The sequence below is a fragment of the Sminthopsis crassicaudata genome, chromosome 4 (assembly GCF_048593235.1).
Source record: "Sminthopsis crassicaudata isolate SCR6 chromosome 4, ASM4859323v1, whole genome shotgun sequence".
Taxonomy (NCBI): Eukaryota; Metazoa; Chordata; class Mammalia; order Dasyuromorphia; family Dasyuridae; genus Sminthopsis; species Sminthopsis crassicaudata.
Window position 1 is genome coordinate 223,807,766 of NC_133620.1, and position 26,222 is coordinate 223,833,987.

At 35.5% G+C, this 26,222-nt stretch overlaps 2 protein-coding genes across 4 annotated transcripts in view; one reads left to right on the top strand and one right to left on the bottom strand.

Moving 5' to 3' along the window:
• Positions 1-23,454, bottom strand: part of ORC3 (origin recognition complex subunit 3) — an 89,321-nt gene extending 65,867 nt beyond the window's left edge. The window contains exons 1-5 of one of the 2 annotated variants that reach the window (XM_074310328.1): positions 23,315-23,454; positions 14,064-14,118; positions 11,476-11,573; positions 6,010-6,154; positions 2,828-2,932 (exon numbers count right to left, since the gene is read on the bottom strand). In XM_074310328.1, the coding sequence (XP_074166429.1) occupies positions 2,828-2,932; positions 6,010-6,154; positions 11,476-11,573; positions 14,064-14,118; positions 23,315-23,338 (427 nt within the window). In that variant the 5' untranslated portion in view covers positions 23,339-23,454. Of the gene's footprint in view, positions 1-2,827; positions 2,933-6,009; positions 6,155-11,475; positions 11,574-14,063; positions 14,119-22,685; positions 22,817-23,314 lie in introns of those variants that run through there. The other variant, XM_074310327.1, reaches the window with a different exon arrangement.
• A 64-nt stretch (positions 23,455-23,518) lies between these two features.
• The window catches only part of RARS2 (arginyl-tRNA synthetase 2, mitochondrial), a 77,302-nt gene continuing 74,598 nt past the window's right edge, over positions 23,519-26,222 (top strand). Inside the window, exon 1 of one of the 2 annotated variants that reach the window (XM_074310329.1) lies at positions 23,519-23,667. In XM_074310329.1, coding sequence (XP_074166430.1) covers positions 23,632-23,667 — 36 coding nt within the window. In that variant the 5' untranslated portion in view covers positions 23,519-23,631. The remainder of the gene's footprint in view (positions 23,668-26,222) is intronic. The other variant, XM_074310330.1, reaches the window with a different exon arrangement.

A 26,222-nucleotide genomic window follows, 5' to 3' on the forward strand; every position in this document is an offset into this window, starting at 1 on the left:
AGCTGAAACTACTTTTGGGAAAGAATCACATATATTTCTACTTGATACAACAAGGCTTAATAAATTGTTAAGACTCAAAATTAGAATAGCAAGAGGTTTTAGATTTTAAAATCTAGAAATGTAATTCTTCCCACAGTATCAATGTTTATTACCTCTTTTATATCTCAATACTTCTAGTCTTATGATTTTGTTGTTATAGATCTCCTTCTGCAAAAAACATAATGAAATCCTCTACAATTTAACAGAAGATCATAAAGAATTAACTGGGGCTAAAAATGTTTTTCATCTAGTCAATTTAGTGATAAAACTTGGTGAAAAATTAGATTAGGTCTTGGAAAACAGATGTCCGTAAGACAGAACTTAAAGCCTTTCTGGCTTTATAGGATCAGCTGGTGTTCTGGGGTCTGTTAATGTGACCTTTGAAAACACAGTTATCTATATCCACTCATATGAAAGAGTGTTCCAAATCACTACTGATCAGAGAAATGCAAATTAAGACAACTCTGAGATATCACTACACACCTGTCAGATTGGTTAAGACGACAGGAACAAGTAATGATGAATGTTGGAGGGGATGTGAGAAAACTGGGACACTAATACATCCTTGGTGGAGTTGTGAAAGAATCCGGCCATTTTGGAGAGCAATCTGGAACTATGCCCAAAAAGTTATCAAACTGTGCATACCCTTTGATCCAGCAGTGCTACTACTGGGCTTATATCCCAAAGAAATACTAAAGAGGGGAAAGGGACCTGTGGGTGCCAAAATGTTTGTAGCAGCTCTTTTCTTAGTGGCTAGAAACTGGAAGATGAATGGATGTCCATCAATTGGAGAATGATTGGGTAAATTGTGGTATATAAATGTTATGGAATATTATTGTTCTGTAAGAAATGACCATCAGAATGAACACAGAGAAGCTTGGAGAGACTTACATCAACTGATGCTGAGTGAAATCAGCAGAACCAGGAGATCACTCTACACTTCAACAACAATACTGTATGAAGATGTATTCTGATGGAAGTGGATATCTTCAACATAAAGAAGATCCAGCTCACTTCCAGCTGATCAATGATGGACAGAAACAACTACACCCAGAGAAGGAACACTGGGAATTGAATGTAAAATATTAGCACTACTGTCTATCTACCCAGATTACTTATACCTTCGGAATCCAATACTTAACGTGCAACAAGAAAATTGGATTTACATACATATATCATATCTAGGTTATACTGTAACACATGTAAAATGTATGCGATTGCCTGTCATATAGGGGAGGAAGTAGAGGGAGTAGAGGGAGGGAGGGGAAAATCTGGAAAAATGAATACAAGGGATAATGTTATAAAAAAAATTACTCATGCATATATACTGTCAAAAAAATGTATAATTATAAAATTAATAAAAAAATAAAAGAAAACACAGTTATCTTCATTCTACAATCAAGAAATGGACTAGCAGTTAAAAGGAAATATATTATTAGTAGGAGGTAGAGCCAATATGGCAGAGTAGCAGGAAACAGGACAGCAAGTTCTTCCCCAAAACTCCAAACAGATCTAGAAAATGTAATCTTCATGGGAAAATTAAAAAAAAAAAAAAAAAAAAAAATAGTGATCAAGTTTTCCAGTATACGTCAGCATAGGGAGACAGACAGAGAAGTCTATGGACACAGGGAATAGAGTCTGGACAGGAATATACTGTGAAGACTTTTTCAGGGAAATTTGAGAGAAGGTTTGGAACCAAACCAAAACAAGAATAACTATTCTATCTTCAATGAAAGTCTTGTTTTAGAATCTCACACTGATATAGGAGTGATGGTGGATTCTCAAAGGCTACACTGGCAAGGCAGGTCTGTTAAGTCTTATTAAGCTGGAAAAAGTTTTTAAAATGGCTCTGTTATGAATTTCAAAATATGGAGAGAATCATGGCAGGTAGGTGGCACAATGGATAGAACACCAGCCCAGAAGTCAGGAGGACCTGAGTTCAGATCTGCCTCAGACACTTAACACCCTAGGCAAATCACTTAACCCCAATTGCCTCCCCCCCCCAAAAAAAAAAAAAAAATGAAGAGGACCAACACCACATTGAGAGGAGTGTGATAAGCTTGGTGATCCTATTAGCTCTTTTCCAGCCCACCCATTAAGAGTGAAGGGATTGGGGGCAGGTAAGTGGCACTGTGGATAGAGCACCAGCCTTGAATTCAGGAGGACCTGAGTTCAAATCTGATCTCAGACACTTAACACTTCCTAGCTGTGGGACCCTGGGCAAGTCACTTAACCCCAGCCTCAGAGGGGGGAAAAAAAAAAAAAGAGTGAAGGGATTGAAATCCATATTTAGGTAGATGAGAGTATCCTAAAGTAAAATATTTATTTATTAAAGAGAATGATTTAAACATTTGATAATTTAAACATAACATTTTGTTATGACAAATTCTAGCAATTTTATCTACTTAAATATAATAAAAATACAAAAGAAAGGGAAAAAAAATAAATTTCTGAGTACTTAAGTTTGTTCTCTCTTTAATTTGTCAGTTAATGTACGTACATGTTTATTGAACATGGAAGACCTTACCCTATATACAGGATTTTGGAAGATTGAAAACCTTAACATGGTCCAGATCAGTTTTATTTTATTCTAATTGACAAAAGAAGGGGAAGAAGAAAAGTGAGAAAGATAAAAGAGGAAATGTATAAATGTGTCCTTTCCTCTTTACGATTATTGTGCTACACAATATTATTTTCAGATTTGAGAGAACTTTTAGAATGTATGCCCTGAGGATGCTTTAATATCTTTAAATCAGTTACCAAAGTTATTATAATAATTATACGTTACCTGGGCATTCTTTAGCTTGCAAAGAGACAACATATGGAGTAACTGTATCTTTAAGCATCTCAGTTAAACCTTTGAAAGTTAAATCATGATCTGTTACATTCACACCTGCAAGAGGAAAAAAATCAGTATCAGATTCTTTTTATCACTAATAATGATTCAACATGTCAAATGAACTACAAGGAAATAAAAAGTATACTCTACTAACAGATTTTTTAAAAAAGCAATCCACAAGATTTCATAATTGTGCTGGATTATCTATAGGTAAAGAGGCTTATCTGTCTGGACTGGAATCTCAACAAAATATTCTCAAAGCAAAAAATACAAAGAAGGAACAAAAACTTGAGGCAAAACTATTTTAGTACTTTACCAATTACACTATATTAATGAACATGTATAAAGTAAGTTTGTTACTGAGCAACTTAAAGCATATTTATTTTTCTACCCAATGTGCACTAAACACAGGGCTCTGGAGGAGAGATAAAAGGTTAGATATGTAGTCCTTGTTCTTCCTATACAAACAGATTAATTGGGTGATAAAATGTAGATACACAGACAACTAAAAAAATAATATATTTTGAAATACTCTCTCCATTGAAGTATCTTTGACTTAAGTGGGTGATATAATTCATTATACTTAGGCCAGCTTAGGAATAAGCATATTGGAAATTTGTCATGTTAACCCAGGACAACAGGCATACCACCATATAACCAAGCTGCAGTCAAAGTTTTTACAATTTGGTAATTTAAACTGATCAAACCTTTTGTAAATTGGAGACTCTACTTTGTACTAGTAACATAAAGAAACAAATATATGTATGTATGTTTATATGTTCAATTATTCAGCCATTTTTTCAGTTTCAGGGGTATATATGACCCCATTTGAGTTACTTTAGAAAAGATACAGGAGTGGTTTACTATTTCCTTCTTCAGCTTATTTTACAGATAAGGAGACTGGGACAGTGATTTGCCCAAGTAAATGTCTGAGGCCAAATTTAAACTCAGGAAGATATCTTCCTGACTTCAGTCAAGAAGAACTTTTTGAGAAACTAGGAATTTTAAGAATATGAGGTGAGAAAAAGAGAGCATTTCAGACATTTCAGACCCATCTAAGCAAAAAAAAAAAAAAAAAAAAAAAAAGGCAAAGTATTATCACAGATAGAATGCGAGACTTGGAATTAGGAAGACTTGAAGACTTGAATTCAAAACTTGTCTGAGATATTTATTAGATATGTGACCCTGAGCAAGTCATTTAACTGGATTAGGATTCAGTTTTCATCTGGAAAATGAGGGGGTTGTACTCAGAGACCTCTGAAGTCCCTTTAGGCTGTACATCTATGGACCAATGAGACAGAAGGTTTTATTAAAGGAATAGCTAGCAGGACATTTCGAAAATAAAATTTAATAAAAGTAGGAAGTAAGTGGCAGTCATTATGAAGGAATTTGAATGAAGGCTATGGATTTTGTATTTTATTTTTGCAATAAGGAGCTGCTAAAGAATTCTGAGTAGGGAATTAAATGACCCCAATGGGTGTATCAATTTGGCAATTATAGACTATAGAGGAAAAGGCTGACACCAAAAGAACAATAAGGAAACTATTAAAATAGTCTAAATAAGAAGTCATAATGATCTGAATTAAGGTTGAAGCTATAGAAGTAAAAAAAAAAAAAAGATGGGGATAAATTTGAGAGATGTAACGGTGGTAGAAATTAAAAAGAACTGACTATAGACAGATATGGGAAACTCAGAAGGTAATAAGCCTTGTGGTACTCGTGATAAAAAGAGAAAAGTTGGAAAAGAGATGGATTTGGGATGAATGCAATAACAGTTTTTCATATTTTTAGTATGATATACCTATAGAAAATTCCTGATGGAGATAGCACTGGTATCTAGGAGATAAATTACAGGTTTGGGGGACCTCAGCATAGAAATAATAACTAAACTCTTGGGAATGGAAAAATTCTCCAAGGGAATAAACATATATATATATATGCATACTCACATTCAAATATATGTGTATATAAACATATATATATAGACAATCTCTATATATAGGATATGTGTATATACATACATATATATTATATACAACTTTCATGTAATGTGTATATAAACATGTTTTATTAAAGGAGAATAAGAAGGAACAGACAGCAGGAGAATTACATAATAGACTGCAAAAAACCTGAGGAAAATAGCTGAATGGCAATACTGATAGGAAGAGAGGTTGTGAGAAACAAGAATAAACTCAATTTTTTAAATCTTAGGTTTAAGATGTTGATGCTGGGTGAATATCTAAGTAGGAATGTTCTCTAAGATAAAGAAATATGAATTTTGCTCCCAGAAGGGAAGTCAGGCCTGAAAACATTTATTTCAGAATCTTTTACTTGGAGTCAGCAGGTTAACAGATAAGTTAGGGATATAAACAGTTTAACTTATAAATAACTTTTTTTTTTCCCTTCCTGTGGTTTTTTTTCTTTCTCTTGAGTCTTGTATTTGACTCCATTCAGTTCTGGTCTTTTCATCAGAAATGACTGAAAAGCCCCTATTTCATTGAATGTCCATATTTTCCCCTGAAAGATAATAATAAATTTTGTGGGGTTTTTGACTCTTGCTCTAAGCTCCTTTGTCTTCTGGAATATCATATTCCAGATCTTTTAATCTTTAAATCACACTCTGTTCTTTTAATGGGGAAGCTATTTCTTTCTTATCTGAGGACAAATTTGAACTCAGGTTTTCTTGACTTTGTAAGGCCAGTGGTTCAATCCACTTCACTGCCTTTAGTCTGACTCTTATGCTAAAATCAAAGAACTGAGGCACAGAGAAATTAAGATTAAGATAACAAATTCAAGAGAAGAGCCAAAAAGAGAGATTAGAAATTCAAGATACCAATCATTCTATCCCACTAAGATAGTTTTCTAATTTCCATATTATCAAACTTTTACTGCAGATATTCATAGAACATAGCCTAGGGAAATTACTGGTTGAAGAAACCATTATCAAGTAAATTTTCTTGGCCTTCCTGGAAATTAATATAAACTTGAGTTTGACAACTTAATCTCACCTAAATTCTTTTTATATATTACTTTGATATATTATCAAAGAGATAAATTGTATAGAAACAAGTTCCTTTCCATTGCACTTTTTTTTTGTTTCTAAAATATGTCAACAAATGAATTAGAATTACCTAGAACAAGAGCAGCAGTTGGAATTTCTCTGCATTTTATTTGATAGTTCCAGTTTGTTGACTTCTTTCGAAACTCCAAGTGAGATTTTTCCAGAAATTCTATTAGACTGTCAAATAGACTTCTATTCAATTCTTCTTGTAGTTCCTTAAAAAAAAGAAAAGAACAGAAAAAAAACTTCAATATTTTTCCAAGTATAAAGAACCTTTAGTAGTTTTGAAAGCAAATTATCATAAGTTCCTTTCCAAGTAAGAATTCTGATTTCTTAGATAAGGACTAAGGGGAAATAGAATTTATAAGGTTTATTCCTTCTTCCATTTCGGTCCTTAAGGTCTATCTGTAATCTTTATTGTATTTATTTGTTTACAGATAAGAGGAGAAACAGATAGTTTGTTTAAAAATGTTATTTCTTGGAACACTATATAAATGTTCACTATTATTCTTATTAGCACAGAACACTAGTAAAACAATCCACTTTCATTACCCCGTCAAAAAAATTTAAATGTAGATTTCAAAGATGAAATGGAGGGAAAAAGTATCTTGAGGATTTCTTTCTGGGAGACTGTTCTCCTTTCTAAACAACTCCCATCAGATTATGAAACAAATGATACAATCTCTACTTCTATTCAATAGTTCAAACCTAAAGAGTAAAAAGCTTTATTTCAAACCAAAATAATTTTTAAAACTGCCATAAACAATAAAAAATTAAAAAACAAGGGTACTCATAAAAAAAAATTACCATTCTTGTCTTAACCTTAGGAGGGTTAAATAACAACAACAACAATAACTATGATCCTAGGGCAAAATCCCCCCCCCCAAAAAAAAAAGTAAACTAAAAAAAAGTTAAAATTAGCTCATTTTTATCATATTACTTTTTTTTAAACAATAATTTGATTTCTATCATAGTTTTCCATTTTCTACTTCCATTTATGAAAAGTTAAATATGATTTTTAAAAAAAACTCAGAACTGATTCATTTAATTCACTTCTGTAGTTATAAAAATATCTTTAACCCACAATAAGCTATCCAAATATTTATTATTTGTCAGAACTTGGTTCAACAAAAGAGAGAAAAACAGCTCCAAGTCATTTCTTTATTCACTCTTGAATTGGTTTGCCAGTCCACAAATATGAATCAAAAGGGAAAAGAAAAAATGAGTAACTAGATGGTGTAATTTGATGAGAGATTACTATGCTGTTTTGACTGGGTTGTCTTTTTCCTTCCAGGAAAATGAAAAGAAGTTTCTCTATGTGAATCTGACCAAGTAAATAGGTAGTTCTACAGCATCAAAACAAAAAATGGGAACTATTGGAAGGCAGACAGAAAACTGTTAGTTTCAATCATTAAGACAGTTAATAATCAGGGTCTTATTCATTTTGAAGATTCCTACTAGGCATCTCAGAAAATGTGACATATTTCAAACCTAAGTTTTTACAGGATAATTTTGATTATTTTAAATTAAAATCTTCTAATATAAATAAAACATGCAGCAAAAAATAAAATAAAAGGAATGCAGAAAACTGGAAAAAAACTTTTATAGCCAATCTCTCAGATAGAATGTGATTGGATTGGAATATTGTTGTAGTGTAGGAAATGATGTGCTAATTGCTTTAGAAAAACATGGAAACACAGGCTTATGAAAGATAATATTCACATGTATGTGTATATCTGTATGTTTTATATGTATCTATGAGTATGTGTATATATATATTTTTTCTTATTATTCTTATTTAATTTCAAAATAAATTTTAAAACAAAAAAATTAGAACTCAAAAATACAAATCAATGAAATTTTATAGCATTTCACAATTGTTATGGTTTCAATTGGCTTTAAAATTTCATTAGGATCATAGATCTAGAGCTAAATTGTATCTTAAGAGTTTATATACACCCAGAGAAGGAACACTGGGACGCGAATGTAAATTGTTAGGACTACTGTCTATCTACCCAGGTTACTTATACCTTCGGAAGCTAATAATTAATGTGCAACAAGAAAATGGTATTTACACACATATATTGTATCTAGGTTATATTGTAACACATGTAAAATGTATGGGATTACCTGCCATCGGGGGGAGGGAGTGGAGGGAGGGAGGGGATAATTTGGAAAAATGAATTAAAAAAAAAAAATTTTCTGAATACATTTAGTAACATTACATTTAAAAATGGGAATAGACAGATACGTTACAAATCACTAGTCAAGGAGCAATCATTCACATATATATAACAAGCACAAATCTGATAGGGTTGGATGTTTCCACTAAATAGCAAGGAAACATTAATAGTTTATATAGCTACACAGCTTGGGTTAGTCATAAAACTTCTACTACACAAAAGCAAGGGGATATAATTTCATTTCCATTTAGAAGACGATCAAGTATGCTCAATAGTATCACAAAATGATTGCTTATAGATTGTTTAGAGAGAAGTCAAGACATCTATTTTCAAAACAGTTGATGCTGGCTGATTCTGTGATGTGTTATAACTACTCTATTTCTCTTATTTATGTTCATAGTATTAGTTGCTGGAAATGGTAACTAATCATTCTCTGCACTGGTACTGAATGATATGGCACATTGAGTCCTTCAGCCAGCCAAGGTCAGTAAGCCAGCATTTTCATCAAGTAGCTATGCATCTATTTCGTGTAATTTAACATGGAATGCTAAAAAATTTTAAATACTCATTATGTTTTGTAACTTTCACTATAATTATCCTGTCTCTATAACTAATATAGTTAATAAAAAAAAAAAAAGTATAAAGTCATTATAAAGGGAGAATGGGTGGAGAGAGTATGGAACAATTTTTAAAGTTTTTCAATGTATTTCGGGTTTTTATATGAAATATTTCCCCTCTCTTAATAAGTACTTTTTTACAATTAAAAAATAAACAGCTAAATTAAAAAAAAAAAAAAAAGAGTTTATATAATTCAACTCCTCCTTTATTTTACAGATGAGAAAACTAAGACTCAATAGTATGATTAAGGTTGATAGACAGGGCCAGAATTTGAACTCAAGTCTCATGATTACAAATTCAGTGCTTTTTTTTTACTGTATTATTGAGTTTGATTATCAATTCAATTCAACAAACATTTATTAAGCACCTAACACAGTTTTATTGTCAAACAATGATGTTCATTATTGTATTTTTAATAACAAGTAATAACTATAATGATAACAACAGTAATACCAATAACAAGAAGCAGAAACTATATCACATGGCTTGTTAACAGCATAAAAATAGTTTTATATATTAATGGAATGTTGTAACTGAAATTCAAGTGATTAAGAAACTAATGGGCATAAGGTTAAAGTGGCATGTCTGAGATCATACAGCTCTTTATTAGCAAAGTCAGAACAATAGCACAAGTCTGTTGATTTTTAGAACTATTTCTTTTTCTTTTTTTTTTTTTTTTTTGTCGAGGCAATTGGGATTGAGTGATGTGCCAAGGGTCACACAGCTAGTAAGTGTTTGAAGATGGATTTGAACTCAGACCTAGTGCTCTAACCACTGTATCATCTAGCTGTCCATCCAGAACTATTTGGTGGTGCTACTTCATAGTTAATTGTGTCTCTACTATTTAATCCTGTATGCATATATACTATATTGCTTAACAGCACTTAATCTGAACAGTGTTCAGACTTTACAAGAAGTAGTAATATATGTATGGCATTCATCTTTTTTTTTTTTTTTTTTTTTTTTTTTTAAAGGAGCTATTGTCTTAGTTCCCGAGAGTGATTATTTTCTGTGGAGAACTTTTCACAAAATGTCATGTCTTTACCTTTCAGTTGATTCTATCTCAATTTAATTCAATAATTAAAAAAAAAGTAAAACAGTTGCTGGGTGAGTGTATAGTAGATTAAATTTAAATGATTTATTTACCTGAGAAGCACTGTGTTGGATTGGTACTGAAAATAAAGACATAAAAAACAATAGCATCCCTCCTATTGAGAAATTATAATCTAATAGTGAAATATAACATTTTTACAAATAAGCATAGTGCAAAATGAGACATGTAGTAAAAGCAAAGAAGAAATCCACAATAAGTACTTTAAGATTCAAGGAGGGTGGTATTAGTTACCAAATTTCTTTAACAATATATACCATAGTTGCTAAGCTATTATTTTCCATGTTATTATACTTTGGGAACTATGCAGATGAGAGAAGGGTTACTTCTTATATAAATCTTAAAACCCCCTACTCAGACTGCTAATGCAATCCTAGGGAGTAGGCATGGTATACATAAATAACACATCATACTTCAAAGCCTAGCAGTAAGACTGTACATGGGGTACAATAAAACCAAAATAATATATAAAGAGTTAGTCACAAAAGGCATTTGTTATGAACACAATACAAAAGTCTGAAACTTATTATTGCATGGTAGTTGATACATGAGATTTCCCCAGGAAAGCTATATATTATTCTTGTCCATTTTGTTTTATTTCAAATATTTTATCAAGAAAGGAAAGAAGTAAAAATGATCCAAAATATTAGGCTACTTAATTCACTGTCTTGTTAGGTAGGAGATATAGTACAAGTATCATCCCTGGTTATTTGAGGAATCTTGAGTCTCAGCTTGAGTCTTAAATCTTTCCTCCCACTCTACCCCCACAAAAAATCCTAACTTCTTTTCTAGTCCTCAATATATCCAAGTGAGTGTTGTTCCTTCAAAATCTTCTCCTTCAGATATTTTACTGTAGTAAGGCTTGCACTACTAAGGACTTTTTTTGGAATTGTTTTCAGAGTCTATCTCATTTTCAATAGTCACAAGTCTTCATCCTCAGAGTGGATTTGACTTTTGAAAATGGTCACTCAACCAAGCCTGGCAAATAAAGTGGGTAATTAATTGAATAATATCAGTTTAGGTCACAAAGCAAAGTATGAGACAAAGTAGTAGAAATATTCTTATGTGGCTCATTTATTTGCTCCAAAGGTGGTTCTAGAATTGTTTGGTGGAACAGCATCACTTAGATTCAGATGAGCTCTTTGAGAGCAGCAAGTGCCCTTTCAATTAATTTAGCCTCAAGCATTATAAATGGAATGAAATTAATTATTTGACCTGGCTTCCCGAAATAACTTACCTTAAAGAAGAAGTAATGGATAATATATATATTTTAAATTTCATTTTACATCCACATATTAGAATGGTTCCTCTTTTATGTGCTTCCTTTCTTCCCCACCCTCCATTGTCTACAATATAGTCCAGTTTAAAAGTTCTATTGTTATGTATTTTTTTTGAAAGTAGGTCCTTAGTATCAACTTCTGTATTGACATCAAATTCTCTGCTGCCTGAGATCATTGCTAAGACAATGCTACACTTTGATTATACACTGCTGCTCAATGCCTTGGTTCAATGTCTGTATATAGTGTTGCAATGTACATGCATAGCATTTCTTTTCATAATAATGGATTAACATAGTAAAAAAATAAAATAAAATATTAGGCTGAGTTATTATAATAGTACCTACCTCAGCTTCAGATTTCATCTGTTGCCATAACAACTGACAAGTGTCAAAGCGTAGCTTGCTATTTTCAGAAAGACTTTCACCTTCATTGAAATAGTCAGCTGAGAATATAGAAAAAATATAAGAACCTGGAATTTCTTAAATTAATTTTTTTCATATGAACTATGAAAAAACACCATGCAACTCACTCAAAAGAAAAACCCTCGGTTTGGGACTAAAAACCACCCTATCTTGCAGAAATGTAAACTTTAATGTGATCATATAGCATATTTACCATAGAAAATGGCTAATACCATATAGGAAGGAGGTATAAATAAAGTCAAATCTTAACACATCTCAGGAATATACACTTTCTCCAAAATATTAAGAAATGATACCAAAAAAAAAAAAAGTTCTTGGAAAATTATAAATCACCGAGTCAGAAAGGACTCACTGGTAATCTGATCTTACTCATACCTGAACCATAATCCTCTCAATAATATCTTTGCTGTGATGATATAATCTCCACAAGAAGAATTTCAGTGCTCCAGGGATGCTGCATTCTATTCTACTACAGCAGGCCATTCCATTCTGGAGCAGTTCTTCCTGTTGGAAGCTTGGGTGACTTTGGTCATTAAGTTACAGAGTGGCTAGCTGGGCACAAGCTTGACATAGAACCCAGTGACTGGGTTGTAGTAATAAATCAACAACCCTTAATTTTTTCTATTCTCTAAAAATGCAATATATGGAACAAAACATTAAACTATAATTCAAAAGACTTCAGATCAAGTGTAATTTCTCCTCAGCTAATTAGAGATGTGATCCTGAAAAAATACAATCTTTTGGTCTGTTTCCTCATTCATAAAATAAATGCTTTCTAATTTTAAATTTCTATGACCTAAAGCACCAAAAAGGATCAATGTTGCCACTTTTCCAAGGCATCATATGAGTTTTAAAATAATAAATCATACAATTTTCAGATGAAGAAATTGAAACTATTTCTAGCCATATGAAAAGATGCTCCAAGTCATTATTAATCAGAGAAATGCAAATTAAGACAACTCTGAGATGCCACTACACACCTCTCATACTGGCTAAGATAATGCTATTGGAAAAGATAACACTGAATATTGGAGGGGATGTGGGAAAACTGGGACACTGATACATTGTTGGTGGAATTGTAAATACACCCACCCATTTGGAACTATGCTCAAAAAGTTATCAAACTGTGCATACCCTTTGATCCAGCAGTGTTACTAATGGGCTTATATCCCAAAGAGATCTTAAAGAAGGGAAAGGGACCTGTATGTGAAAGAATGTTTGTGGCAGCCCTCTTTATAGTGGCTAGAAACTGGAAACTGAGTGGATGCCCATCAACTGGAGAATGGCTGAATACATTGTGGTATATGAATGTTATGGAATGTTATTGTTCTGTAAGAAATGGCCAATAGGATGATTTCAGAATGGCCTGGGGAGACTTGCATGAACTGATGCTGAGTGAAATGAGCAGGACCAGGAGATCATTATATACTTTAACAATACTATATGATGATCAATTCTGATGGACGTGGCCCTCTTCAACATTGAGACAAGCCAAATCAGTTCCATTTGTTCAATAATGAAGAGAACCAGATACACCCAGTGAAAGAACTCTGGGAAATGAGTGTGAACCACTACATAAAATTTCCAATCCCTCTGTTTTTGTCTGCTTGCATTTTTGATTTCCTTCATAGATTAATTGTGCATTAATTCAAAGTCTGAATCTTCTTGTGCAGCAAAATAACTGTATGGATATGTATACATATATTGTATTTAACATATGCTTTAACATATTTAACATGTATTGGTCTACCTGCCATCTGGAGGAAGGGGCGGGGGAAGAAGGGGAAAAACTGGAACAAAAGATTTTGCAAGGGTCAATGCTGAAAAATTACCCATGCATATATCTTGTAAATAAAAAGCTATCATAATAATAATAATAATAATAATAATAATAATAATAATAATAATAATAATAATAATAATAATAATAATAAAATTTCTTCCAAGAAAAAAAAAAGGTAAATCACTACATGGTAGGTGGAATTAATATAGATTTCTAAATTTACTTTTCTGTTTATTAGTTCAAAACAACCTAGGTTGCCAAATGATAACCCAAAAATGCTATCTTCAGTATTTGTACTTTTCATTTACCATGAAAAGAGACACATCAACCTGAGACAAATTTTTGCATATACTTCAACTAGCAGTGCTGAAGGTTATAGCGTAATTAACACTTTTTGATTGATTAAAATTTGGTTTGCATGCGTAAAGTAAATCAATTTATCTCAAAGTAGTTCTCTAACAAAGTAAAAGTAAGAAGTCATTATCTTTTAAAGAATTGAGAACATCCACTATAAGATATTTACTATATATCTTGATTTTTGAAGGTCTACTTATATTCTTCTTTAAGTCAAAACTCTATCTGACAACAGTCACCTTGGAACAAAATTGCTATGTATACATGGGTAAATAAACCAAACTTGGACATGGAAATTACTAAAATGATATAGGGAAAAAATTGACAGATTTTTTTTTTTTTTTAATGTAAGAAAAAGAAAGTATTAACTTACCTATTGGAAAAGAGACTTTTTTCCTTTTAAGGTCTGGTTTAAAGACAAAGCAACCCTATAGAAAAAAGCAAGAAATTAGTGAAATTCAAAGTTTAAAAGTAACATATATATCTATGTATCTAAAGATTTTGATTAGCCAATTAAAGTCATATATGGAAGCTATTACTAATACGAACTCATTTAGAAAATCTTATTTTTCAAAACTAATAAGCAGTGAAGGAAAAAACTAGTTGTAGAAAGTTTGCCATTATGAGAAACAATGAACAGTTATATTCCAACAGGGAAGGAAAACCAGACGTGTGAAACTGGAAATAGTCCAGAATAGGGAAACAGGAGCTCCTGAAACATGTCAGTCCCCAATATACTAAAGGAGGAAAAAGAAATAAAATGAAGGAAGCAAAGCCAGGAAGAGCATTTGAATCAGGTCAACTATATATAAAAGCTATCTACAGAAGAATAAATTTTCTTTTAGAAACTACTAAGCCTTCACTGTCCAATGGAAGCAACACAGGGTTGTCCACAAAACATACTCTCCAATCTTCAGAAGGTTACTGCCAGGAAAGAATAGCATTTCAACAATTCCTCCTTTTTCAGCCCTAGCTTTTGGCATTGATGAGATTAGATTTCAGGGGTCAGTTCAGTCGGGAACCAAAATGGTGAGATTAGGGCTCCTATTGGTCAGGGAGTTCAATGATGAGGTTAGTGGCAGGTTCGGGATTCAGAGAATAAAGTGGTTTAGTTCCTCTAAATCCCCTTTACGATTTGGTGCAAGATAAGGGAGTTGTGGGAACCCCGTTCTGGTGTTGCAGAGGTCTTTCATAAAGGAATTTACAAACCCAAAAAGCTAGACTGATAAAAAGAAGTTTATTATTGTTTATTATTGGCATTGGTAAGTCAGCCTTTGTTATTCATGAATAGAAAGGCTGAATTCCTTAGTGGCAAGGTCTCAACACAGAGATATAAAGTCTTGTTAGGGAAATAGGTGAGGGAGATAAAGAGAGGGTAATGCTGAAAGAGAATATTATTTCAGCGAGCAGAGGGTTCCTTGGCATAGCATAGCATAGCATGGCATGGCATATTAGGTCCTTTGCAAGGATTGAGCCTCAAGTTGCCTTGTTAATAAGGAAATCTGAGACAGAAGTTTCAATGGAATGAGATTCCCTCAATGCGGTCACTGCCCCCAGACCCTGAAGAGACCACTTACTGGGAGTGGTTTTGAGGAAACAATAGGGGTCAATAGAAATGTAGATCTCCAGCTAAATGAGATTACTTCAATTAGTCCCATCAAGATAAGCCACTTTATCTTGGTTCCCTGGGGTAGGGTCTTTTATAGAGGCAGGGTTCAAGGAGAATCTCTCCTTCAAGGAGCTTTAGAGTTTTGGGGCTCCCCTCATCATTCCCCCTTAAGCAGTCACCCCCAGTTTATTTGGGATAAAGGACAGAGGTTTCTTCTTCCATAACTGCTTTGAACTGGCAAGGATCGTAGAGATGTCACTAATTCACTTGGGGATTTATGCCAGGAAGTGAGGTGTGAGGTCTGAAAATGGCAGCAGCACCATTTAAAATATGTGGTTCCCTCTTTGAAAAAGCCTTTACTATCTTGCCTCTTCCTCATCACAAGTATCATCTTTGAGGCAAAAGTTCCCCAGAGAGGACTATATGAGTAAGCAAACTTTTTCTCCTAGTGGCCCAAGAACATCTATCTTCTGGTCAGTAATTATGTTCAAGTTCCTCTAGACTTTTGATTTTTCTCAAGATTTGGATTGGACAGGGGCAGTTAGGTGGCGCAGTAGATAGAGCACCAGCCTTGAATTCAGTTCAAATTTGGTCTCAGACACTTAACACTTCCTAGCTGTGTGACCCTGGGCAAGTCACTTAACCCCAGACTCAAAAAAAAAAAAAAAAAGATTTGGATTAGACAAATAGTAAGTACTTAATAAATGCTTTTTTCATTCATTCATCTGTGGACTCACTTTTATAGGCTTCAAGTCAAAAATAATAAAAAAAAAAGATTTGGATTGGACAAATAGTAAGTACTTAATAAATGCTTTTTTCATTCATTCATCTGTGGACTTACTTTTATAGGCTTCAAGTCCAAGTTCAGGTCAATAGCCTGACTCAATCAAGTCATCTTCTATGAGATATCAATATGAATCAATAAGTACCCAAGCTAAAGATATTCTCTATATTCTCTCAAGGGAATGTTCTCAATTATTTTAAACATGATATTAAAGGGGATGTTCATGCTTTCCATTGAGAGTCTTAGAAGGCAGAGCAAAGTTTTCATCATGTAATCTCATCCACTTCTACTGGTCACGCTTAATACATTTTCATCTAGTAAATTTGAATTGAAGAAAGCTTCCTTGGATGGTAAAACATGAAACATATTATATAGAACCTTTAAAATAGGACCCATATCTATCATCTCAATTCTACAAACACCTCATGAAAAGTATTTAAACATTCATCAATGCTACCTTTAATGAAAATAGACAATAAGCTTTTGCAAATTATAGTATCCTCAATAATGTGAGCAATGTAGGTAATCCAAGATTCTACTGTACTTATTCTTGATTGTTTTTAAAAAGCATTTGCTTTGCTAAAGTAAAATGTAGCTCTAAATACTCTTCTCCAACAGGGTGTTCTCCCATGAATATTAAAATCATGATCTCAAAATCTCTTGATAGAGCCAAAAAACATAATTTTTTTTCAAGAATATCTACTATCAATATCAAGTGAAGAATGAAACAGATACATAACTCAAAATTGTTTGCCACTCTCACAAAAGATAGCCATCAAATACAAATGATAAAATGATATTCCTATGACTCCAGTTTCCTATTCATCCTGGATACATCCTCCAACTTTTAATGGTCCTTTCTGAAATACAGTATTCAGAATTAAACACAATAATCTAGATATGGTCCAGACATTATCTCCTTATTTTATAGACACCATGTCTTTTAATATTACTTGAGGGACAACCTGGAGTCAGGAGGAGCTGAGCTCCAATTCTTACTCAGATGTTTGCTAACTGAATGATCCTAGGTAAGTCACTACCTCCTTTACACACACACACACACACACACACACACACACACACACACACACACACACACACAGCTAAGATAGTGAGAAATGAAAAAAATGAGCCTGGGTCTTTTGATGCCCTCTTTTTTTCCAACTAAATTTTGAAGGATAAACAATTGCTTTTCCTGTGAATTAGCTTCCTTTTCTTCAGGTTTCTATTCTTTCTTCTCTATTCTAGACCTCTTTGCTTCTCATTCTGAAGTGAGGATTTTCTCAGATTCATTCATTCATTTATTTAGATTTTTTTGGACTAGGTGAAAGAGGAAATTCTTTTTTTTTTAATGCATACATATTTGTACAATTATTGTACCACACAAGAGAAAAAGTGAAGCAAAATAAAATGCAAGCAAACAACAAAAAAAAGAGTAAAAATGCTATGTTGTGAACCACACTCAGCTCCCATGGTCCTCTCTTTGGGTGTAGATGGCTCTCTTCATCATGAACAATTTGATTTGAATCATATCACTGTTGAAGAGAACCACATCCATCAAAATTGATCATCATATATATATTCCTGTTGTTGCTGTGTATAGTGATTTCTAGGTTCTGCTCATTTCACTTAGCATCAGTTAATGTAAGTCTTTCCAGGCCTCTCTGAAATCACCCTGCAAGTCGTTTCTTACAGAACAATATTCCATAACATTTATATACTATAATTTATGCAGTCATTCTCCAATTGAGGGGCATCAACTCAGTTTCCAGTTCCTTGCCACTACAAAGAGAGCTGCCACAAACATTTTTGCATATGTGAGTCCCTTTTCCTCCTTTAAGATTTCTTGGGAGCCCAATAGAAACACTGCTGGATCAAAGGATATGCACAGTTTGACAATGTTTTGAGCATAGTTCCAAATTGTTCTCCAGAATGGCTGGATCTGTTCACAGTTCTACCAACAATGTACTAGTGTCCCATTTTTCCCACATCCCCTCCAACAATAGTCATTATCTTTTCCTGTCATCTTAGCCAATCTGAGAGATGTGTAGTGGTATGTCAGAGTTGTCTTAATTTGCATTTTTCTGATCAATAATGATTTAGAGCACCTTTTCATATAACTAGAAATGGTTTCCATGTGAAAATTGCCTGTTTATGTCCTTTATCCATTTATTAATTGGAAAATGGCTTGGATTCTTATAAATTTGAATCAGTTCTCTATATATTTTAGAAATGAGGCCTTTATCAGAACCTTTGAATGTAAATATGTTTTCCCAATTTATTGCTTCCCTGAAAGAGAAAATTCTTTGCCTCCATCGCTAGCCAGCCCTAAGCACTGAATGGGGCGGCTTCAGTCAAACTTAAAAAGGCCAATGTCTCCCATTGCATCCAGGGCCATCTCCAGTAATCTTGATCTTTATCTGGCCACTGGACCCAAGTGGCTCTGGAGGGGAAAGTAAGGTAAGTGATCTGCCCAGCCCTTCCTCACTTAAATACAATTCACTTGCACGTCATGATATCCCCTTCCTTTTGCTTGTCACTTTTTAAAAAGTATACTGAAAAGTAGAAATGTGTCCAAATTAGGGCAATTCAGATTGTGGAAATAATTATTTATAAAGATCAATTGAAGATATTAGGTATATTCAAAAAAGAATAAACTGGATTATTGTTGCTATTATTTTTATCCACTGGGGTGGGGAGGAGAAGATGTGATTACCATCTTTAAATATTTGAAATGATGTGTTGGAGCTAAAAGACAGAGCAAAAGAAAAGAAAAGAAAAGAATAGAAAATTAAAGGAAAGAAAAGAAAAAGAAAGAAAAAGAAAAAAGAAGATTCAGAAGAAGAAAAGCAGGTTTTGGCTAAAAAAATTAAAATCTTTGATAACAAAAAGAATTCCCAAAGTAAAATTGTAGTGATTTCCTTATCATCGAATGTTTTCAGATAAAAATAAGGTTATCAAATACTTCAAAGGGAATTCATGGGCCATGTATGAGTTGGAAATTTTGGGGAAAGAAAATGTTAACAGTCGTTTCCAACTCCAAATTCTGGAATTCTACTGAGAGGATAAAACTCAATAATGGAGTCAAAGCAAAGTGAAAAATAAAAGTGCTATGCAAATGCAAAAATGGATTTAAAATAAATATATTCTTTGTTGGAATGAAACAAAAAGCAGAACAAGAAAGGGAAATAGCCCAGGTGGTTAGGATTAGACTTCTAAGTCTGTTAAAATTTTGTAACTGAATTTGGACTCCAACCTCACTTCTTCGGGTGTCTTCTCTTAGTTAACTTCACTTGATTGATAATTATTTTGAACTGAGAGGAAAGACAAGATAGTGGAATTGGAAAAGAATTAGCAGCCTGACACAAAGGGTACAAAATCTTGCCCAAGGGAAAAAAAAAATCTACCTGAAAATTAAAAAATGACCAAATGAAAGCCAATGACTACAAAATTCAAGAAATATTAAAACACAATGGGAGAAAAAACTGAAAAAAAAAAAAAAAAAAAGAAGAAGAAGAAGAAAATACAAGTATCTCAGAGCAAAAATAACTTACCTGGAAAACAGATCAAGAAGAGATAATTTAAGATTAATCTGACTACCTGAATACCATGACAAGGATATACATATAAGTTTTCAAAAAATCTTAAAAGAAAACTTTTCTTATCTCTTAGAACAACAGGGCAAAGTGCAAATACAAAAATAAGTCATCTTTTGAAAGAAACCTTAAAATGAAAACTCCCAAGAACATCAATTCCCGAACTTCCAGGTAAAAGAAAAAAAAAATGAATACAATCCTACAGGGGAGAAATGGATCTTTAATGAAATAGGAGACTTCCAAGCATTCCCAATAAAAAGACCAGAGTGGCAGAGAAACTTTGAAATAAAACAGAAAACACGAACAACAATCCTAAGAGAATAAAACAGGAATAAATTATTTTCATTTTGATATGAGGAGATAATTCATTTCTCTCTTTAGAAGTCTATCATCATCTTGGAGGTCATATACAATGTCTAATTAGACAAAGAGCCTGAGATAATATTTTGATGATGATAAAAGAAGAAGAGGAATAAAAAAGAAGTATAATATATTAGGGAATAAGAAGAGAAAGGAAAGCATAACCAGTGTGAGAAAATAGATGACCAAAGGGACAAGGAGAAAAAGGTAGGCAGGACAACTGGAATCTCTCATCTCAACTAGTCAAAGGGGGACAGAAAACACACAAATATACATGTACATATAAATATATATAAAGAGATTTGGCAAAGATACTGGAGTGGTTTGCCATTCTTCAGCTTATTTTACAGATGAGGAAATTGAGGCAAAAAGGGTTAAGTGACTTGCCCAGGGTCACACACCTGAGCCTGGATTTGAACATATGAAGATGAATATTCCTAATTCTAAGACCAGTGATCTATTCATTTTACAACTTATCTGCCTCAAAATTGTGTACAGAAATACATTTCACTTAAAAGAGAAAGAGGAAGTTTGGGAAAGGTCGAGGGAAATTGTTGTGATATGGGAGCCACCTGCCAGTGGCTGCTGGAGGTCTAACTCAGACCAGTAGAATAGATCTCTTCATGTGAGAGTATGATGATGATATAAGGAGACTGAGAGGCAGTTGCTGTTCTCTGATCTCTCCACTATATCTGCAGCCCTCTACAGGAAATGTCTGAATAAAGAGAAAGGCATTAGTCCTAAGCAAAACAAACTCTAACAAAGGAGTATAGAGCACTGATGCTAAGCATACCATTTCTCCCTTACCACCCTCTTTTTTTAATGAAGAAGGTATAGGGAAAAGAAGAAAAAGTATAATAGAGTAGGATGGAGGGAAATATGCAGTTAACAGTCATTACTATGAATGTGAATGGGATGAATTCACCCATAAAACAAAAGAGGATAGCAGAATGGATTAGAAAGCAAAATCCAAAACTTTAAACAGAATTCACTGAGGTAAAAGAAGAGGCTAGAGCAAAATGCATTATGCTTTGTTTGAAGTAAAGATTTTAACCTCTTATCAATTCAAACTACAAAAACAATTGCAAAACCATAATTATGAAGTGTGGTATCTAATTCCTGCCATAGAAGTGATGGACTCAGAGTTCAGCAAGAGCTATACATTTCTGGACGTGACCAGTGTCCAAATGTGATTTGCCTGAAATATGCATATTTGTTAAAAAAAAAAAAAAAAAAATTCCCCCTGTTCCCCAGTTTGGGAAATAGGGATGATAATAAAAGTTACATTTAGAATAATTTTAAAAGCAAGGCCCAGTTAATGTATTCTTTACTTCTATTTGTTATCACCCAGTATAAAACTAAGCACATAATGCTGTAGATTGATACAGAATGCTACTGATCAAAAGGACAAGCATGCCAGGGAATTAGGGAATGAGGTGGACAGCATCAAGTCATCAAGAAGTTTTCCTGGATTCTGTTTCTTCCTGTGCCTACCATTCCATCCATCTCCAACTCCCACCCCAAATATGTGTTTTCAATAGATATTTATTATATGTAGAAAGTGTACTATTTATGTTCTTTTCCTAAAGCATCTTCTATAGTAGTGACTGGGATCTGGAAGTAGAGTAGTTAAAACCTGAACTTATCAAAGTGCTTTTATTTCAAAGAATCTCAAATATGGAGCAGCAAGGGACCTCAGAAGCCATCTAGTACAATTTCCCCACTTTAAAGGAGATCTGAGCCCAAGTTACTTGCCCTGGGGTCAAATATGTAGCAAGTATTATACCCAGAATTTGAACCTTGACCTTGTGTTACCAGAGCTGGTGGTCTTTCTGTTCCTGGGAAACAAACGAGCTGCACACAACAGAGATAAAATTTCCTCTTTTCTCACAATTAATTCATAGACTCCAGGTGACAGTAGATAGAGCAGTCCTGACTTCAATTGCAGCCTCAGACATTTGACACTAACTAGCTATGAAGGGAGGGAGGTAGGGAGAGAGGAAGGAAAGAAGGAAGGAAGGGAGGAAGGGAGGAAGGAAGGAAGGAAGGAAGGGAAGGAAGGAAGGAAAAGGAAGGAGGGAGGGAGGGAGGGGGAGAGGAAGGAAGGAAGGAAGAGAAGGAAGGAAGGAAGGAAGGAAGGAAGGAAGGAAGGAAGGAAGGAAGGAAGGAAGGGAGAAAAAAAATAGAAGATTCTCTCCATTCCTCTCCAATCTCCATGACTGGAAGTCACACTGTTTCTCCTCCCCTCAACTCCTTCCTAAACCAAAATAAGGATTATAGTGTTTTTGTGCCTGTTTATCTAAAATTATAATTGGCATAGTTTGAATGTAACTCAGGATTTAAGTTTTCAATTGGGCCATGAGATGAGGGTAAGGAGAACAAATGAAAAGTTATCTAATAAGTTTGAGGAAAGAGCTATTTCTGGCTGGAAGTCATTAAGTCAATAAGCTCTTATTATGTGTCTGCGGGAGTGCTGGGCAGCCGTATAAGTAGCTGGGAAAAAAGACCTTGCAGTCTGTCTATAGAAGCCTGAGGAGAAAGCACCAAATGAGAGTGGCAGGAACTAGGTGTGAATTCAACTCTACTTTGTGCTCTCTGTGCACAATGGGAGCCAGGACGCCCCGGGTGAAGATGTTTCCTTATTACCTGTGTGACATCAGCTAAGTTCCTCTACCTCCTCTCAGTGTCCTCCTCTGCTCTTACTTCTCAGTCTAACTCCTGAGGATTTAGTGTGGGTTCAGGCAAGAAAACTGGGACACGTAAGGCCTCGAATGGTCTTATCCGATGCTGCCAGTGGCCACTGTAAGACAGGTGGGTAAAAGTTATGAATGTGCTGCTCAGAGGCGGCCTAAGGAGAATAAGCGTTTACCTAGCACCTACTATGTGCCAAGCAATGGGCTAGATAAGCCCTTTATGAATATCATCTCATTTGATCCTCACGACAATCCTGCAAAATCCCCATTTTTTACAGTTGGGAAACCTGGACAAATAGCGGTCACATTGACACTGAACGTCTGAGGTAGGATTTGAACTCAGATCTTCCTGACTGCTAGCCCAGCGGGCCTGCCCGGGGCTCAGATTCGGCTGCCCCCTCCCTCAGCGCTCCCGGCGGGTCCCGAGCCAGGACAGCCATCAGACGCAGGATGGGGACGGAGTGAGAAAGAGGCCGCACACATGGCAGGAGGAGAAGGAAGAGGACGTAGCCGAGGAGCTGAGGAATGAGCCGGAGGTACGTCCATCGCGTGCCCGGAGACGCGCCCCCTCCGCCCACTCACCTTGGACACGGAGGAGGTAGCCATGATGCCCAGCACCGCTAGATTCAAGTGGAATCGAGCATTTCCCGAGTTCCCCAGCGGCAGGCGGATAGGGCGGGGAGAAAGGTCCGGAAAGGAAGAGGGCTCTTGATTAGCGATTGGTTCTCAGTCTGCTTCCGGAATGGCGGTTCTTGGGGTCTGGGGGCGGGGCGTTTGAAAAGGGGCGGGACGGAGTGAACGCTGAATTGGCTAGGTGGGTGGGTGTTGATGGGCTGGGGTTTAGCACGCGAGGGCCCAGTCTCACGTTCTGGGGTCGCGGTCCCCGGAGTTGTGGAGCCATGGCCTGCACGTTCCGCAGGTCCATCGCCTCTCAGGTACCAAGCCTGCCTGTAGTGGGGGAGGGAAGCTCAGTTGGGACAAATTCTCCGGGGACGCCTCCTGCCCCTCCCGCCTCGGGCTTGGGAGACCACGGGCGGCCGTGTGCCCCTCTCCGGCGTCCGAGCCGTCCCGCGTTTCCGATCCTCGGCCTCCTGGTGGAGACGCGGAGAAGTCGGCGTCCGGAGCCGACGGTCTTCAATCATCGGCAGGGATCGGGTTTGCAACTCTCCATTCTTACTGGCAGACCTCGTTCCTCTCCGTGGTCCTCACTTTGGTTGCCCAGCGGTGTGCAGGGGAACCCAGTTACGGCTCCCGTTTCAGAGAGCTTTAATCTTTCTTCGGCAGCCCCGTGAAGTGTGGGTTCGGGTGCTGAAACGCCCACTTCATGTCAGGAGCTTCGGCTTCTGGCCAGCCTTGAGACCGCACTCGCAAGCGGTCTCGGTCTTTCTTTTGGACAGGGCGGAGATTGGAAGCGCGCTTCTTTTCCGAAGCCTGAGACTAAGTCAGTCCCCAGGTATCCGGGTGTTTTAGGTGTCAGACCCTGTTAAACCCGAGAACACCGGGACAAAAAGGAATCCCGAGTGCTCCCTCGAGGATTGTCCCTAGTAATGGGGACACTGCTTGTGTAGCCCACATGTGATGCTGGGCGGGCCACTTGTCCTCTGAACCAATTCCTCAACCAGTTTTTAAGTGGGGGCAGAGGGGGAGGGTAATTCTTGAAGTGAATATCTCAGACTTCTTGTGAGGAATGTGGCAGGCAGGGAGTCCGGATCTGAGCCCTGCCGCCGCCGCCTTTTACTGCCTGAGCGGTCACTCCCCCAGCCTGGAACGCCCCTCCTCCTTACTCCCAGCTCCCTAGTTTCCTGAAAGGCTTTGACCCGAGCCTGCCCCTGACACACTCAGCCAGCTGCTAATGCCTCCTCCCCAGAGTCACCTGGCATATATCTATGTGAAATGACATCTTATAGGTAGAGTTTGTAAAACATTTTAAACATATAATAGAACATAATGTAATATATACTTATCACATTTTAAATATATGACATACGTACACACAGGCACGTATGTCATCCCCTCTTTCAGAATGTAACTTCCTTGGCCTGAGTCATGTTTGCTTTTGTACCCTTTTTTTGCTTTTGTGCAGTGCTTAGCAGTTAAGAAGAGACCAATAACATGTATACATATATTGTATTTAATTTATACTCTAACATATTTAACCTGTATTGGTCGACCTGCCATGGGGGGAGGGGAAAAATGAGAACAAAAGGTTTGGAAATTGTCAATGTTGTAAAATTACCCACGCATATATCTGGTAATAAAATCTATTAAAGTTACACAAAAAAAGACCGATAAATGCTGTTTGGACAAGGCTTTTCAATCCGGGCCTCAGTTTCCTCATTATAAAATGAGCGGTTTGAACTGGATGACCTAAAGACCCTCCCACTTTTAATCTTTTGATCCCAAGCATTACATATAATCTCATTATATAAATGGTGAGATTTTGGTGTAATTCTAAGCAATTTGAAGGCCAGATTTTCTTAATTCATTTGTATGAGGAGGGGTGGGAGGAAGGGAATTATCCAAAGAAATCTTTTGACTATATCTTAAATAAATTTCTGGTTCCCATGTACTTTGATCTTAAAGATATTGTGATACTTTTTTTCCTTCAAGTTTCCTTCACCTCCCATCCTCAGACTATTCTCTTTTAATCTAGACCTTGGTTTTGTACTGAAAATATTGAGGCAATTCATCTCAAAATTCACAGGCATTTCCCACTTCTTTCTCACCCAGTATCCCACAAAAAGATGGCTTTTTTCTTTGTTGAGGCCCAACCCCCCTCTAAGTTCTCCTTTTCTTAGCCATATTCTTTGAAAAAGTGCCTTCAGTTCCTCTCACTTCCTCGTCCTTTTGCAGTCTGATTTTGAATCTCATCCATTACTCAATTGAAACTACTCTCTTCAAAATTGTCAACAATTTCTTCATTATCAGATTTTGCAATCTTCCCCCCCCCCATTCTTCTAAACCTTTCCAGTCCATTTATCACACTTGAATATTTTCTCCTCTTGGGATTTTTTGTGAAATTGTGCACTCATAGTTCTCCTACCTGTCCATTCTTAATCTCTTTTTGGCTCATCATCTGCACCTTGCCTTCTAACTGTTTTTCTCAAGATTCTGTTCTAAGCCTGCTTCTACTTTTATGCTTTTTTGGTAACTTCATCAACTCCCATAGATTAAATTATTGTTTATATAAAGATGATTGAAATTCACAAAAAAAATGTCATGTATATGATAAATTTCCTCATTTGCAAAAGAAGGATATCACCTTCTCAAAGTTGTTATGATAAAATGAGATCATTTTCTTTCCTGAGCTTTACCATCTGTTCATAATATCAACTCTATGAGACATTCATACTGGATGTTACTAAGATGCTTCAGATATATCCAAAACTGAGTTCATCTGTTCCCTAAAGTCTTTCTCTCTTTAAGACTTTCCAATTTCTTTTGAAGGCACCACTATCCCTTCCCATCACTAAGGTTGGTAACCTTGACA